Here is a 16,465-nt window from a genome sequence, read left to right as displayed (position 1 = left end):
TTTGGGCCCACCCCACTGCAGCTGGCTGCCTCTGAGGCTCTAGTAAGCCCTACTCCCCTACCCCCAGCACATCCCCACCTGTCACCCAGGTAACAGCCCAAAGGTTTTGCACTGTGCCCTTTGAACCCAGAGCCCTGGCCCAGTCCCCACCTCCCCAGGCCTCCAGCCAGCAGCCTGGGCTTCGGAAGCCCAGGGCACTCGGGGACCCCTGTGGCCTCTGCAGGAGCTGGCACTCAGCCTTAACTCTGCACACCCAACCTCTGGGGGGTTAGGACTGTCAGGGCCCAGCCCCTCCCCGCTCACCTCCCTCCCAGAGAGGCCCCAGCCCACAAATCTCTCCTCTTCCTGCAGAAGGAGGCGGCTGCAGAAGCACCACACCTAATCGACTCCCAGTCCCAGCGCCCCGCCGAGGGCTGGAACCAGCCCAGGAAGCCAGGCGTCCCCTCCCGCCAGCGCTGCCAGGCTCCCCTCCCCCGGCCCTCTGGCGGGCAGGGGGTTAGGGGGCACAGCGCTCCGGTTTCCCCACGCCCCAGAGCCGTTCGCAGCCTCGCACAAGGGGCCGGTTTCCTGGAGGAGATCAGCAGGAAATCAGCCGGGCCCCCGGCCAGCGGCTCCCCTCCCAATCCAGCTGGCGCGCGCGCGCGCACTCCTCCGCAGCTCCCCTCGCAGCCCCCGGGGAGGGCTGGGGAGGGGGTGCAGGGTCCCCCGTCCCACCCCTTCCTCCCCCCACACCCCGCCCAGGGGGGAAGGTGGGGTAGCTCTGGGTGTAGCGGCGGAAGGAGGCCCCTAGCCCAGCGCCCCGATAAGCATCTCTCCCCCTCCCCCCCACCACGGGCATCCACGTGCTTCACATTCTTGGACGTCTGGGAGCGGGTGGAGGCGTGAGCAGTGAGACTGGTGGGGGACAGATGGGGAGCCACATCCTGTGTACCCCCTGTCCTCCAGTGCCCCCCAACGGGGGCTCTGGGGAAGGAGGCAAGGTTCCCAGGGCCCTGCAGGATAGAAAGCGTCTCCTTCCCGGGCCAGCCTGCAGTCTCTTCCCATCTTTGGTGCGGCGGGGGGGGGGGGGGGGGGGGGGGGGCACAGAGGAGGATTCCGGTGAGGGGGCTGGAGGCCTCCTGTCACCACAGGACCTCCACATACACCAGGGGGTTCCTCCCAAGGCAGTGGTGGTGACCCCCTGTACTAGACAGGGTCAAGTCATCCCCACCCCCCAGCAGCCTCCAGGTCTTTCCTGTCCCTCAGAACAACTCCCACACCCACCACTCCCAGCCCACAGTTTTGGGGCTGAGCCCACTGGCACCCAGTGACATATACACACACCTACACAGCGACTAGGGGAGCAGGGGAGCCCAGATTTCTAGCTCTGGCCAAGCCCAGAGACAGTGTGGGAAACAGGCTTCCACTTCCCCATCACCAGCCTCACCAAACCCAAGGCCTGTTGGACTGCATGCTCCTCCTCCCTGACCAGTTTGGGGCCAGGGAAAGCTGAGCTGCCCCCATAGAATGAAGGAAGAGATGGGGTTGGAGCCCAAGGCCTCTGATCCCAGATTCCCCCCAGTCCTCTGGCAAAGGCGGCCAACATGGTGACAGGGGTGACCATGGCAGCTGTGCCCCAATGATCCCACTGGGGAGAAACACCTTCCTCCAGGTCTGGAAGGTGGGAAGAAGGGTCCCAGTATCACACCTCTTACCTCTCCCGTTTGGCTAAAGTCAGCTGACACTCACACCCCCACCCCCTTGCCTCCCACCCTCCGCTTCGCTCCAGAGGCAAAGGTCAGGGGGCAGGAGAATAGGAAAGGCTGGGGGTGAGGTGGCTCTGGTAGGGGCAGAGGTGGGGTGTCTTTCCACTTCAGGTCTCCCTCTTCCTAGAGCAAAGGGGCTGGGGGTTGCCCTTCAACCTTCTCCAATCTGCCAGGCCTCCAGGGACCCATTCCGCCCCCTCCTCCCTGGCAGGCAGGAGGGAGGCAGCCGGTGGGGAGGGCGAAGCTCCAGGGAAGAGTGGAGTCCCAGCAGGGAAAGGGAAGAAACCCGACCAGGTAACAATAGCCCCCTAGCACCGGCTCCCTCCCAGCCAGGTACACTATCTCACAGCTGGGTTCGAACATGCCCAGGTGTGCACCCCAGGCGCCCACAGCTCCCGCGGGTGCACAGAGCCCCTCCAGAGGAGCCCGAACCCAGATGCAGGAGAGCAGGAAGGTGAGCAGGCTGCCAGGACTTCAGGGTTCTCATCAGTGCCCCTCTTAGGGACAACCCAGTGCCTGCCCCTATCCCTAAGTGTAAACAGGGTAACAAAAGGACACAGCTGGATTGGCAGGGGATGCATCCCTCATTTCCAGAGCAGCCCCAGACCCACAAAAAAAAAAAACAAAAAAAAACAACTCATGCCCCAGAGAACAACCAGATTAGGATCAGGAGGAGGGATATTCTTCCCACCAGGGCAGCCTCTTCCCCCCACCCCCCATTCCTGGGACAGAAACCTCAAAGATGCCAGCCAAGTGTCCAGGGCCAGAACAACCCTCCTGTGGACAGGTGCCCCTCCCCAATATGTAAGGGATGGTTAGGATGGCAGACGGCTGTCAGATGAAGTTGCCCCTTCCTGCCACACCCCACTGCCAACACTAAAGACACCGAGTGGTCCCCTGACACTGACTCTAATGACACAAGGGCAAAGCGGGGGCAGCAGCTGCTGCACAGGAGGGGGCTCTCCCCCAGGCTTTGACGGGTGGGATCTGGGAAGGAGGCCCCTCCTCCTCAGAGCAGATAAGCCCACAGATAAGATCTTTACCCCACCCTCCAGGGTGGGAGAAAGGACCACTCTGCTGTGAAGCGCCTGGATTCCAAGCAAGAAAATATAAACGGGGCAAGGGGCTTCACTTGCCCTGCGGAAGTAGCAGGACAGCTGAACAAACGTTTCCTGAAGGGAGAAACCCCCAAAGTTCCTCAGCCCTGATGTAAGAGAAAGAGCGTCCAGGGCTACTCGGGAAGAGCCCAATTGTCCAGCAAAGGCACCCGAGTTTCAGCAAGAGAGACGGGAAAGCGAAGAGTAGAGACAAGCCCCCCCCCCACGCCCCAGGCCCGCATCCCCCGTGGGAGTGGAAGCCCTACCGCCCACCCCCAGCCCCAGCTCCTACAACGGGAGAGGGGAGGCCGGTACCTACAGTGGTTTGAGCCATTCCAAAGCGGAGTCCGGAGCGGGGTGGAGTAGGGACCAGGGGCGGGGAGCACCTTCTCCGGGAGCAAACAGGCCCGGTTCTGGTTATAAAAATCCACCACAAGGAAGGGATTGGGGGTGGGGGTGAGGCCCCCCACTTCCACACTCTCGTACATCTTCCCCGCGAAGACAAGAGGTCCGGGCGGGGAAGTCCTACGCGCCGCCTCCCTCACTCAGCCGGCGGCGCCATCCGCGGGGAGCAGCTGGGGGCGAGGGGCACGTCCCCCCCCACCCGCCCAGCCGCGACTGGCAACCCGAGCCGGGGGCCGCCCGTCGCCCGAAGTCCCGTGTCAAAGTCGGCCGGCCGCTCCACCAGTCCCAGGTGAACAGCGGGGAGGTTGTGGGGGGGCGGGGGGGGTCCCTCGGTTCCCGCCCCCCCGGGAACGCCCGGCCGAGGCCCGGGAACTCAGCGGCTCCACCTCGAGGGGGCTCCCGTCTCGAGTCGCATGCTGTCCGAGGCAGAGTCCCGCGGCTCCCCAAGTGCGCCAGCCGGGGGCGGGATCGGCGCGGGGCGGGGGGGTGGGGGGGCGCGCCGAGCACTTCCTCCTCCCCGCCGGGGCTCCCGGGCTTCTCCCGAAAGAGGATTCCGGGTGGGGATGGGGACCCCGCGCGGCTCCGCCTCCGCCAGGCCCAGGGCGTCCGGCAGACACTCGGTCTCCGAGGTGCGCGCCGCTGCCCCCCCGCCCGGCCCCAAGCCTGCGCGCCCCCTCCCCGGCGGCTCCACCCCCTTCCCTCCGCCCCGTCCAGTCCAGGCACCGCCCCTGACTTAACCCTTGCCCGGCGGCTCCGGCTGCGGCGGGCGAAACGCAGAGAACTGATAGAGAGAGGCGGGCTGTGGCGGGCGAGTGGGGGGAGCCTGGGAAGGGGGAGAAGAGAAGGGGGGACGCACGGGGGAAAGGCTCCAGAGGAGGAGTACGCGGAGAGGTGGAGGCTGCGCTCGGAGGCAGGGACGGAAGAGGGGCGGGCGTCTCCCCCATCCCAGTTCCGGCTCCCAGCCTCCCCCTTGGTTTGGTCAGTCCCCGGCCCGGCGCTGGTGGAGGAGGTGATGGGGCGGGGAGGAGGAGGTGGTCCCGGTGTCCTCCCCCAACACACCCCCCACCCGGCCCGGGCCTCATTTGCCTAATGCAATGCGGCTGAACTCTCGCTGAACTCGCCTGGCGGCGCCTCACCTCCGGGTGACCCACCCACCAATGCCCGTGACATCACCCGCTCGCCAGCCCGCCCACGGGGCTCGCCCGCCGGCCCCCGGCCCTCCCCGGCGGGGCGAGCACCCCGGGAGACGCGGAGAGTGGCCGCAGGAGGCGAAGGGCCAGGGTGCGCGGGGCCAAGTGTTTGCGCCACGAACGCGGCGTGCCGGGCGTCCAGGGTGTGACATTGTGCAGCTCAGGCGCTGAGGATGAAACACCCGGCTTGTGTCATTGTCTGTGACATCATGTGTGTCTCCGGCCGCCCGCCCGCCCGAACCCGACGCCGCAGCGCGGATATGCTTTGGCACAAACGCGTGCAGAGGGGGCTCTCCTCCCCAAGCTCTGCGTGCTTCCGGCGAGCAAAGCCCCGCCCAGGGTGTCTCCCAGCCGCGCAACCAGGATCGGCCCCCCACCAGGCAGTCCCGCCCGGGAGAGCTAAGAGGAGGGGCTGGTGCCTTCCAGCGGACCACTTCCTCCCGGAAGCCCTCGGGATGCCTGTTTCAGTGGAGGAAAGGCCTAGGGTGGGAAGGCCCATGAAAGAGGGGGATGTCCCTAGAGGACAGGGTATCCTGTTACTCCCACTGACCCTGCAGCAGAGCTCCCTCACTCTAAAAGGGGATAGAAATTGACATGCTTCCCAAGTATATTCCTCTAGAAGCCAGGTTCTTAACCTATGTTGTCAGTTAATCCTCGAGCAACTCCCAAGAGATAAGTGGGCATTATTCCTACTTACAGATAAAGAAACTGAGGTCTCTGCAAAGCTAGGTGGGTTGTCCCAAGTTCACATTGCTAATAAGGGGTAGAGTGAGTATTTGAACTTTCTGCTGCCAAGCGCATATTCCCACCATGCCAGGCTGACAAGAAAAAGTATTTTCTGAGTACCTCCTATGTGGATACCTTGGTAAGCCTGTTCTTGCAGACCTTATGGAGCAACAGCCATTAAGCATATCATCGTAAATATATATAGAAATGTAATTGCAAACTGAGGTAACTGGTATTATGAAACAACTATAATATGCTTTGAAGGAGAATTGGTGTAGGTACCTATTTTAGGTTGAAGAGTCAGGGAGGACCTCAAGGCAGAGACCTAAAGAAAGAGTAGAAGTTTAGATAAGTCAGGCAAAAAGTAGGAAGGAATGTGGTCCCAGTAAAGGAAAGAACCTGTGCAAAGGTCCTGGGGTTAGAGATGGGGGGGGGGGTTCATTCAAGGTACTGACAGAAGACTAGGTTAGTGGGAGCTTAAAATTCAAGAGGCAAACAGACACAAGACCAGGCTAGAGAGGCAGGCTCAGGCCAGACCAGGTGGGCTTGTTGGCCTCAATTGACTTTGGGATTTTATCTTCAATGCAAGGAGAAGCCACAGAAAGCTTCCAAGTGGAGGAGAAGCAAGATCTGATTTACAGTGGTATAAGATCTTTGGAGCAGCTGTGTGAAGAATGGCTTGTAGGAGGGCAAGAGAGACCAGTGAGTAGCTGCCGCAATGGTCCAGGCAGTACACAGGGCTGGGGGAGGCAGCAAAGAGGACTCCGGCGTGTGGCTTGTGCAGAAGCAAAGTTCCCAAGACTGCAAAGCACTGACGTCTACTGGCCTGGTGGACAGGTGGCTGTGGGACTCCCACGGGAGGTCTCCCCTGAGTGTAGTCTGGGCTGCAGACAGAACGCTGGGGTCTGGAGCACATATATGCAAGCCCTGGCAGCGGGTGAGTGCCAGGGAAGAGGGCAGCCTGCTGCCACAGCCCTTGGTATCTTTCCTCCTAAATGACCTAGCGCCTGGGTACCAGGTACGTGCGAGGCTCTGTGTTCACTGCTGCAAGGTACTAAGGGAGTCTCCATCAAAGACCCGGTAACTGCGGAAAAGATCTCCCAAATGATTACAGCTCACGGCAGGAGCTAGGTGGGAAGAAGTCACTTCGTGGTAGAGAGATGAGTGTTGGAAGAAAAAAAAAAAAATAAGGACCCGCAGGCATTCAAAGGTGCAAGGGTGTCGTGAGGAAGGGGGAACGGCTGTGAAGGTTTCTGAGAAGAGGCGGCATTCAGGATGTTCCTGAAAGGGTGGATAGGATTTCTGGAGCTGGAGAAGGGGCAGATACCTGTTCTGGGCAACAGCAGTGTCCCGGGGCAGTGAGAGAAGAGGGGGGGGAAAGGAAGGCTCTGTGGGCTGAGGGAGAACTCCAGGGGCAGCTGCCTGCAGGCCCGAGGCCCCGTCCTCCTCTGCTGCTCCTTTGTCACATTCCCCACGGCTCCTCCAGGGCTGTGTGCTTTGCAGGCCCTCGGCAGGTGTGGGCTGAACTGAACTGGCCCCCACTTGTGCCAGGCCCCCTCCCGTCCCCAACCCCATCTGGAGGGCATGACAAACAGGAAATCAGGAGGCCCGGAGCCAGACAGACATTGGGTCCCAGTACAGCATGGCCATCCCACAAGACAAGGATGCCCGGCTCCACCCGCCTCGTCATCACTGCTCTTGCAGGGCACTTGAAGCTCATTCAGGCTCTGATCATCAGCCAGCAGGTCACCGTGGCCTCAGAGCAACTCATCCAGCCGGGAACACAATAACAGTCTTGCTTTAAAGGGGAGGATACAGACTCAGAGGGAGGACGGGTGACCTGCCCAAGGCTGCACAGGAACAGCTGTCCTTTTTTAGGACTTCTGCCCGTGGTGCCTTGGTCTGTGGGCGGAGAGAGGTTCCCGGCAACCCAGAAATCAAACTGGGGAGGGGAGGGCCTCTATTGCTGACCTAGCCAAGGCTGATCTAGCCAGTCTACCCTGGGAGACCCAGCTCCACTGGCTGTGCCTGACTCCATGGAGGAGGAGGAGGAAAGAGGTAGTGTGGGCACCGCCCCAGAGTGATTTGGAGAAGGGAAACACTTCCTCTTTCCACAGATGCTACCCCCTAAAGGGTAGTCCTGGCCTGCACTGACACATCCCCACGGGCACACGGGCTGTGGCATGGGGTGGACCCAAGTCTCAGCCAAGAGGACAGGCTTCCTTCCCTGAGTCCTGCCCGAGGGAAGCCGGCATCATCAGTGCTACCAGATAAAAGGTGAGGGGCTCCATCTTCACTCAAAATCCCATCCAGCAGTAGCTTGGATGACTCTGCATCTTTAGACCCCAGGAAAGGCACTGCTGGCAGTACCCTCTCTCCCGGAGTTGTCCCTCTTATTGTCCAGGGAAAGAGTGAAGAGAAGGGAGGGATGGAGGACAGAGATGAAGGGAAGAGAGTGGCAGAGGAGAGGAAGGGAGGGTCTCCCCAAGCTCCAGGCACACACGCCACTGATATGTGGACAGAAAGGGGCTCCCATCTCCGTCACATCTACTGATTGCTTCCAACTTCCCTGCCCCCACCCTACATATTGAAACAAAATAATAAGAACTGTGGCTTTTACACTCTGTTCCTATAGTGTCTGGGTGGGGGGGAGGGCTCCTGAGCTCTACAAACTCCTGTGGGCTGCAGCGGGCTGATTCGTGGGTGGGGATGGGTGTGAACAGATTGTATCCGCAATTTCCAGGGCAGGATGGAGATCTGGCCCAGGCCTCTCAGCGCTCTTTCCCTCCAGCCTCCAGGATCCAAAACACAGAGGAGGGGGCGTGGCTTGGCCGCCTTCCCCCGCGCCCCCTACTGGGAGAAGGCAGGAGGTCCTCGGGCAGGAGTGGGCCTCAGCTATGGGGGAGGGGGTTTCAACATTGGCACTGCAACCCCCAAAGCTCTCCCCACCCAGGAGTGCCCCCCACAATACCCTCCTGCAGCTGCCTATCTGGATGGTGGAAAACAGGTCCGCTTTACCGTTCACTTAACCCAGTGAGCTTCACCTCCGCCCACCCTGTTGTCTCATGTGCAACAGGGATACTGACCCTCTCCCAGCATCTTAGGGATTAAGGTCTGTAAAACAGAGATAAAGTCGGGGCACACAGTAGGTGCTCCACAGATGTTAGCATCCCGTTCTCTCCCACTCCTACCTAGAAGGGGCCCTGGTCCCTTTTCACTGTGGGAAGGGGTACCACACGAGACAGGAAGGATGCAACAAGCAAGGGGCAGAGCTGAGGGCATTAGGTCGGTGATACGTCGGTGATCTTGCCTAATCTCAGCCTTTGAGGGAGGTTCTGGTAATATCCCTGTTTGAGAGACCAGGAAACGCGCTCAGAGAGGTCATCCTATGAAGTAAGTGGCAAAGCCCGAACTCCAGCTACCCCGGCCTCCTACACAGCCTGCTTGGAATTCCGGGAGTAAGCAACCAAAAAGGCAGGGCAGTTTCCCCTCTAGCCTAGACTAGCGATAAGAGAGAGAGACCCTGACCTCCCCAAACACATAGCACAATCCACAGTCCTCTCCCCTTTAAAGACTCTATGCCCTAAGTCACCGCCCCCTCCAGCAACAGACAAACTGGACACCCCCTCCTGGCTTTGGATTTGATTCTCCCAAAACACACTCAACCCTCTGACCTTCTCACCCCATACATACAAACCATTAACCCCATTCCCAACACACACTCAGCCTTGACCCCCCCACAACCCTAAAACACACACAACCCTGACCCTCCTCACAACGTACACAGAATCCCAACCCTCCATAGTAAATACCAGTCCTCAGAGATCAAGCCCCAGGGGCTGTGGGGAGGTGGGGAGGGAATCCTGTACCATCCCTCGGACTTCCCACTCTGGCTCCCTGACTGGAGTAGGACAAATACCCACCCCTCCCCACGGTGACCTGGACCTGTCATTCCACAGGCCACCCACATCTCTGAAAGGGACACGCAAGGTCCAGCCTCCTCCTCACGTGGGAAGAGGGAGGGGAAAGGGACGGGGGATTATCCAAACACCTCTGTTGGTGGGAAGTGGGAGGAAAGAGCCTCATCTGGGAGGTTTCCTACAAAGAGGGTAACCATTGCTCCTTGCAGGAATGGGAGCCACCAAGGTCTCCCTCTCCTAGGAACTGCCTGACCCCTGGCACCAGCCCCAAGGCAGGGAGAGCAGGGTAATGAGGCTGCCTCCATCTCTAACACATGTGAATTTTGATCTGTCATGCTTTGTTACCCGGGACTGAGGAGCTTGGGTCACCAGGCCACCCAGCCCTGCACGAGGAAGGAGATGCCTGGCTCCCTGAGGCCCATGGCTACACCTCTGGTCACGGAGAAGAAGGTCAGGGAGAAGCTCAGAAGCTGGGGGTCTGGGTAGGAAGAGAAGTTGTTTACTAGGAGGAGGGGAGGGGTAGGGAAACCCACATGCTCACAGAGGGAGAGGGCAGGAAAGGGGCATTGCCTAACCTGGGTGGGGAAAGCCAGAGAAGACTCCACTTGCCCGAAATGTGGGCACCCCACCCTGGGGAGAAAAGGTTACCAGGGTGGGAAGTGGGGGACCCGGAAACCCTCCCCACCTCTAAGAAAGAGGAAGAAGCTTGCAACATTTAGAGGAGGGCATGGCATTTGCTCGTCTGACACGGGGTGGGCAAGAACCCAGGCCAGGCCCTGGGCCCCTCCAACTCTGAGCAGTGCCGGGGGCTCTGTTCCCATCACCTGGGGAAGGACAACTTATCCACAGGTACCAGGTTATAAGCCCCCGACTTCTCCTTCCCTAAAAATCCCACCCTGGCAGGAAGTAGATGCTCCAGTGACCGCCCCCCCCCCCGGCCCCCACCAAGAATACGAATTCCAGTCCCTGTAGACACAAGGAACCACAGACATGCCCACCCATTCCCCAGCAACTCTGAACCCAGCGCCTGGCCTCCCTGGTCACCTAGCACAGACTGGAAGACTAGGCCAGAATCGGAGGGCCCTGACTCCCTGGTCACTGCACTATCTGCCACTGCTGTGTGAGGAAACAGAAGATGGAGTGTGGATGGCATGGCAGTGGAAACGCGGTACCTGCCTGCCCCCGGTCCCAGGCCATAGAGAGGGGGAGCCTACAGGAGCACAGACGCCGAGCCCCCCAGCAGCCGGTGGGAGGGAGGGGCCGTGGCGGAGCCAGAGGAGGAGGTCCAGGAAGCGGGGGTGGTGGTGGGCGGACGGCCAGTGTGGGCAGCGAGGCGCCCAGCCAGGGCCTGCCCCAGGGACAAAGAGACTCCCTGGCTCCGGGGAGAGAGTGCTGCCCCCACACCGGGAAGGGGACACTGACCCAGCCCGGCTGGGCGCTCAGGGCAGTGGTGCCAGGCAGCCAGCCAGCGGCCGTGGGAGGGGCAGTGGGTGCCCGGGGCAGGGCGTTCATCCCTGCCTGCCAGGAGAGGTGGGCCACGTTTCCCAGGTCAGCAGCTGACCGGCCAGCCGGCCGGCCGTGGCCCATTCTGCGGCTTCCAGCCCCTCCCGCCCCAGGCCAGGCCCCGGCTCCCTCCTCCCCTGCGCACCACCCCCCCCCCCAGCCCTGGCCTGGTGCCCAGCTGGGCCCTGGGGGCCAGAGTTACTGTAAGCGGCCTGGCAGGCCCGAGGCCTGGACTCTGCCAGCTGGCCATAGCTGCTGCCGCCTCCCACTACCTGGCTCGGCCAGCCAGGGAAGGGTACTGAGACCCCCATCCAGCCAACAGGCGACCCCCGTGGCAGAGGGTGGAGTCCCAGAGAAAACACGGGCCCTGCCAAGAGCATGCAGGCGCACACAGCCGGAGTCCAGGCCCAGCGCCCCCTCCTGGGCCACCGGCCCCAGCCACCAGGCAACTGTGGGAGGAGTTGGCAGGGGGAGGGGAGCGGGGGTCTCCAGCCAGCCTGGCAGGCTGCTCCTTCAAGCCCTTTCCCTCAGAGGCACTGGTTGGGGTGGGGCAGAGGTCGGGTGCCACCCTCACTAGAGTTGCCATTTCCACCAAATGTTGAGAGGTTTGTTTACCGGCCTCCGGCCTCTGTGTCCAGCCCTTGGAGCTATTTATAAGGCCCTCCACAGCACAGCGCAGGACACCAGGAGCCCTGAGGAACAGCTCTCCCTCTGCCGCCCCCGACGTCAAACGTGACCACTGTGATCAGACTACAAGCCCTTGACATCCTTGACACCCCCCCAACACACACACACACACACACACACACACACACGATGGTCCTCCTCATCTGGAGAAGATGTGGCCTGCAGAGGAACAGATGTGCCCAGAGGCCACGCCCCGAGGCCTGCCGCCCTCCACGGTCCCCTCCCACTGAGCCTCCCGCCACCCCACTTACTGGCTGGGGATGGCGTGCTATAGCCGCTAACTGGAAGCTGGTGCTGAAGAGTGGTCAGAGCGCCCGGCGGTGAGAGTCCACCCAGCATAGGCGGGAAGAAGAAGGCATAGGGGGGCACCGGGTACCCATTGAGGTGCCCTCCCCCAGGTGTTGGGCAGGAGCTGCTGTTGCTGGCCATGCCAAGCAGCCACAGTCAGAAGGGTAAGCAGGCAGTCTGGCAGGAGGCTCTGGTGGGCTTCAGGCTGCCCCTCCCCGGGGCATGGGGCCTGGGCCCAGAGGGGGTTTGGGTGGTCAGCCCACCCCCCCTTCTGTCCCGGAGCTGCTGTCCAAGGCCACAGGCTAATCTCACACTCCTGGATCCCCCACTCTAGCTGGGGGCCGGGTGGGTTGGGGGACGTCCCAAGAGCTGGTCCTTTGGTCAAGCAGTTCTGTAATCTGTCACTTTTCTGGGCAGGTCCAGAGCTGGCCTTCAGGACACCGAAGAGGATGCCTCTCCTAGATGGGCCCTGGCTAGGCGGCTGGGGGGGCCATGTCCTGTGGCACTGCAGAAAAAGAAAAGACAGGTGAGTGGTCACCAAGGAGCGGGTACACGGGCATTCCCCGTGGAGCTCCCCAACCTGGGCGGCCGGAGATTTTCCCGTGGCACCCGGCTGAGCAGACAGCTGGCACTGTGCCTGGCTGGCAGAGACAGCCTGGGAGCAGGGCCCAGACACTGCTGGGGGTGGCAGGCTAGCACAGCCCGGCTGGGGAGACAAGGAGAGGGCCCAGAGCCACAAAGGGCCTCTCACCCATAGTCCTGAGGGGAAAGGTCAGGGTCTGCCACCCCAGAGGATCCTTGTAGCAGAGGCAGGCCGCTGGCCCTCCTCCCCACAGTGTGGGTTACCTGAGGTCAAGATGCAAAGAACCGTGTGCTTGAGGGGAGGAGAAGGGAGGGGGAGGAAAAGCCGCTTCCCTAAAGCATTGGCACTTCTCAGAAAAATGACTCCTAGGCCAGGGGGCCCTTCTTACACCACTTCCCCCCAAAATCCAAGCCCAAGCACCCCAGATGGGTTTGTCCCACAGGCCCAGGGAGGAGGCCCGCTGCCATACACACAAATGGGGAAATGGGAACCCAGGACTCCTGGGTGTCACCTCCGATGCTTATTAGCATGATGGGCCACCGGTGGGCAGGGCGTCAGGAGGGCAGGGACTGCCCAGGGTGGAAGCCCCTTACCCCCAGGGAATAAAGGGGTAGGGGGGACTGATGAACTCAAAGTTCACCCACACAGGGGCGCCTGGGGGGCTCAGTCGGTTAAGCGTCTGCCTTGGGCTCAGGTCATGATCTCAGGGTCCTGGGATCGAGCCCCACGTCAGGCTCCCTGCTCATCGGGGAGCCTGCTTCTTCCTCTGCCCCTTCCCCTGCTTGTGCTCTCTCTGTCTCTCTCTCTCTCTCAAATAAATAAATAAAAATCTTTAAAAAGAAAAAAGAAGTTCACCCACACCCTCTGTCTGCAGAAGCCACATCCCTGGATGGGGTGGGAGATGGGCACAAGATGAAGGACCAGATGCCCCCCCTCCAATAGTGTGAACACAGATCCATACTCTGTTTGAACAGCTGGGACCAGAGGACATGTACTGATAACACCATGGGGCAGAGAGAGACAGAGATGAACCCAGAGATCCCAGGACACAGTGAGACAGGCAGCAGTGAAGCAAAGAGAGAGAGAGAGAAAGAGAAGCATCCACAAGAGAACGCTTCAAATCAAATCCACTTGGGGTATAGGATATCCATACACAAATACAAGTGCATGGATATATTTATATATGAATACATAATCACATATACATGACATATATACGGTATTATATATATGTGAAAAACCTATATGAAAGACCAAAACAAAGAGACAGACAAAAAGAAACACAGCCATTTAAAACCACAATGAGATACCAATTCATATCCACTAAGGTGGCTGTAATCCAAAAGACTACTAACAAGTGTTGGTGAGGATGTGGAGAAATTGGAACCCTCGTCCATGGCTAGAGGGAATATAAAACAGGCCAACTGTTTTGGGCAACAGTGTGGCAGTTCCTCAAAAAGTTAAACAGTTACCCTATGATCCAGCCTGTTCCCTTCCTAGTACCCACGAGATATGAAAACAAGTTCACACAAAAGCTTGTACACGAATGTTCACACCAGTTTTTACTCATAATGGCCAACAAGTAGAACCAACCCAAATGTCGATCAACTAATGGATAAACAGAATGTTGTGCAGCCGTATGGAAGCTTATTCTGTCATAGAAAGGAATGAAGTACTGATATATATGACTACAGCATGGGTACACCCTAAAAACCTTATGCTAGTTCTAGAAGGCCACATACTGATGATTCCATTTATATGAAATGTCCAGAGTAGGCAAATCTATAAAGACAGAGAGTAGGCTGCGGTTACCAGGGGCTAGGAGGTGGGTCTGAGGGAAATGGGAGGTGACTGCTGATAGCTATGGGGGCTCTTTTTGGGGTGCTGACAATTTTCTAAAATGGATTGTGGGGACAACCACACAGGCTGGGAGTATACGAAAACCACTGAATTGTACACTTTAATGAGTGAATTTTATGGTATTTGAATTACATCTCAATAAAGCTGTTAAAAAGAAGAAAGGAGAGGGGCACCTAGGTGGCTCAGATGGTTAAGCGTCTGCCCTCGGCTCAGGTCACGATCCCAGGATCCTGGGATCGAGTCCCGCATCGGGCTCCCTGCTCGGCGGGGAGCCTGCTTCTCCCTCTGCCTCTGCCTCTCTCTCTCTCTCTCATGAATAAATAAATTAAAAAAAGAAGAAGAAGAAGAAGAAAGGAGGGATGGATGCCTGGCTGGCTCCATCAGTAGAGCATGTAGCTCTTGATGTCAGGGTCGTGAGTTTCAGCCCCATGTTGGGGGTAGAGTTTACTTAAAAATAAAAAATAAATATAAAAAAAGAAGAAAGGAAGGGAAAAGGAAAGAGAAAAAAGGAAAAAACAGGGCCCTGAAGACCCAAACTAAGCACTGCCTCCATGTCCAACCCCTAATCCTTCCCCTCCCCCTCCCCAGCTCAGGCCGTACCAGGTCCTAAGCACCAGGCTCCAGGCTCCAACCTAGAGTCCAGGGTATATGCATACAGCCAGCATTTGGCCAGGCACCATGCCTGGGGTGGAGGAGTTCCTGCCAAGGCCACTGTGGACAAGGCCAGGGCCACTGTGGACAAGGCCAGGACTTTTGCGCCCAGCTGGGCCAGGCTGAGGGAGGGGGAGGTGGGGACAGGTACTTGCTAGGGAGGGGGCAGCTCCCCCAGGAGTGAAATCTGGACCTTGTTAATGACCATGATTTTTACTGGTACTAATTATGACAACCATAAGGCCTCTCTCCTTACTCCTGAATGAGGTGCCCCCTTCCCTCCCCAGGCCCCTGCTGATTCCCTCCCAGGCTGAGAAGGCTGACGTCAGAGGAACAGGGGCCCCACCCATTGGGCCAGCTGCCACCCCAGCCCCCCACACCCCTGTGGGGCCCCACACAACGGGAACTCTCGAGCTGAGGGAGCCAGGCAAGGGAAGGAGGGGTTGGCTGAGCCTCATCAGCGCTGACAGACAGACACACACACACACACACACATACACAGACTCTCTCTCTCTCTCTCTCTCTCTCTCTCTCTCTCTCTCTCTCTCTCTCTCTCTCTCTCTCTCTCGCAGAGACTCACACACGTAGGTCTATGGAAAGCGCGTCCGGGTGGGCAAGAGCATGCTTGTGTGCCCCAGCCTGTGTGTGTGCGGGCACGCACGTGAGGAGAGGGAACCTGGAGATACCATCGCTCCACACCTGGGCTCACAAAATGAATATGTCCTGGGGCTTGTGTGCACGGCCCCAGGACACAGCTCCCCGCAGACACACAACCACGGCCCCACAGTTTCCCAAACCGTACATTCCCTGGCCCTCCCACAGCCAGGCTGGCCTTTGTACCTGCCTCCCTGGGGGCCCAGCCCCCAACCCACACACTCAGGTGCACCCGCTGACAAATACTCAGGTGGGTTCACGTCCATACAGGGGCCTGCCTCCCTGAGGAAAGGCCCAGGAGGCTGAGGCCCAGAAAGCCATTCACTCCAGGCCCCAGGCATCCTGACCCAGCTTTTAGGGGTGGAAGGTGGATTCAGTCAGTCCCTCTGCCTCCCACCCTTGCCCCCAGAGGAGAGAGAAATATAGCCACCTTAATGCCTCAACTCTGCCCGTGAGGAGTTAGGCATTGGACCAAGATTCAAACCCTCCACCACCACCACCAAATCCACATGCCAGGGAGAGACTGAAAGGCCTCCCCAACCCCATCAGAGCCTCACTATCCCTAACCCAGGTCAGCCTGCAAACTCTGGTGCAGAGTTACTCAGCTCCCCGGGGAGGGCCTTGAGCCATGGGAGGAGGTAAAGGTCACAGAAATGGGCCAAGAGCCAAGCTGGTCAGGGAACAGGGATGGGCGAGGGCAGGGATGATGGGGCAGGGGCAAAGAACACAGGCCCTGCCTCATCCCTCTGGAGCCATGACCCTTGGGGAGGCACCTGGGGCCCATTTCCCTGCACCCAGGGGAGAGAAGAATGGTCAGAGAATCAAAACCAGCACCAAAGAAAAGGAAAACAAACTACCCACATCCAACCTCCACCCCGTGCCCGCCAGCTTCACTGCCCATGGGTACCCTCCCTCGAGGGAGAGAAAACCACAGGCCCACGCCTCCAATACGCTGAGCCTCGCCTGGGCGCAGTAGAAGGGGGTGGGGGCTGGAGTGCCGGCCACCAGCCACACACCCTGCCCACGGCGGCATCCCTCACTCCCAAAAGGTGCCAGGATACCTTCCCTGCTGTCAGGCGTCCCCACCTGCCCAGTCCTTACCTCCCCAGACTCACACCCCCAGAGAAGAAGATAAGAGCTGGCTGAGCCATGAAGG

General features: G+C 59.5%; 1 protein-coding gene across 7 annotated transcripts in view; it reads right to left on the bottom strand.

The window, feature by feature from the left end:
- RARA (retinoic acid receptor alpha) overlaps nucleotides 1–16,465 on the bottom strand; it is a 44,755-nt gene that overhangs the window by 11,223 nt on the left and 17,067 nt on the right. For 3 of the 7 annotated variants that reach the window (XM_027625534.2, XM_027625535.2, XM_027625533.2), the window contains exon 2: nucleotides 11,525–12,066. In XM_027625534.2, the coding sequence (XP_027481335.1) occupies nucleotides 11,525–11,702 (178 nt within the window). In that variant the 5' untranslated portion in view covers nucleotides 11,703–12,066. Of the gene's footprint in view, nucleotides 1–3,157; nucleotides 3,907–11,524; nucleotides 12,067–12,312; nucleotides 12,380–16,465 lie in introns of those variants that run through there. The other 4 variants (XM_027625536.2, XM_027625537.2, XM_027625538.2 and 1 more) reach the window with 4 other exon arrangements.

Source organism: Zalophus californianus, chromosome 16 (genome assembly GCF_009762305.2).
Source record: "Zalophus californianus isolate mZalCal1 chromosome 16, mZalCal1.pri.v2, whole genome shotgun sequence".
In the NCBI taxonomy this organism is placed as follows: Eukaryota; Metazoa; Chordata; class Mammalia; order Carnivora; family Otariidae; genus Zalophus; species Zalophus californianus.
This window is presented reverse-complemented; position numbering and strand designations above follow the sequence as displayed.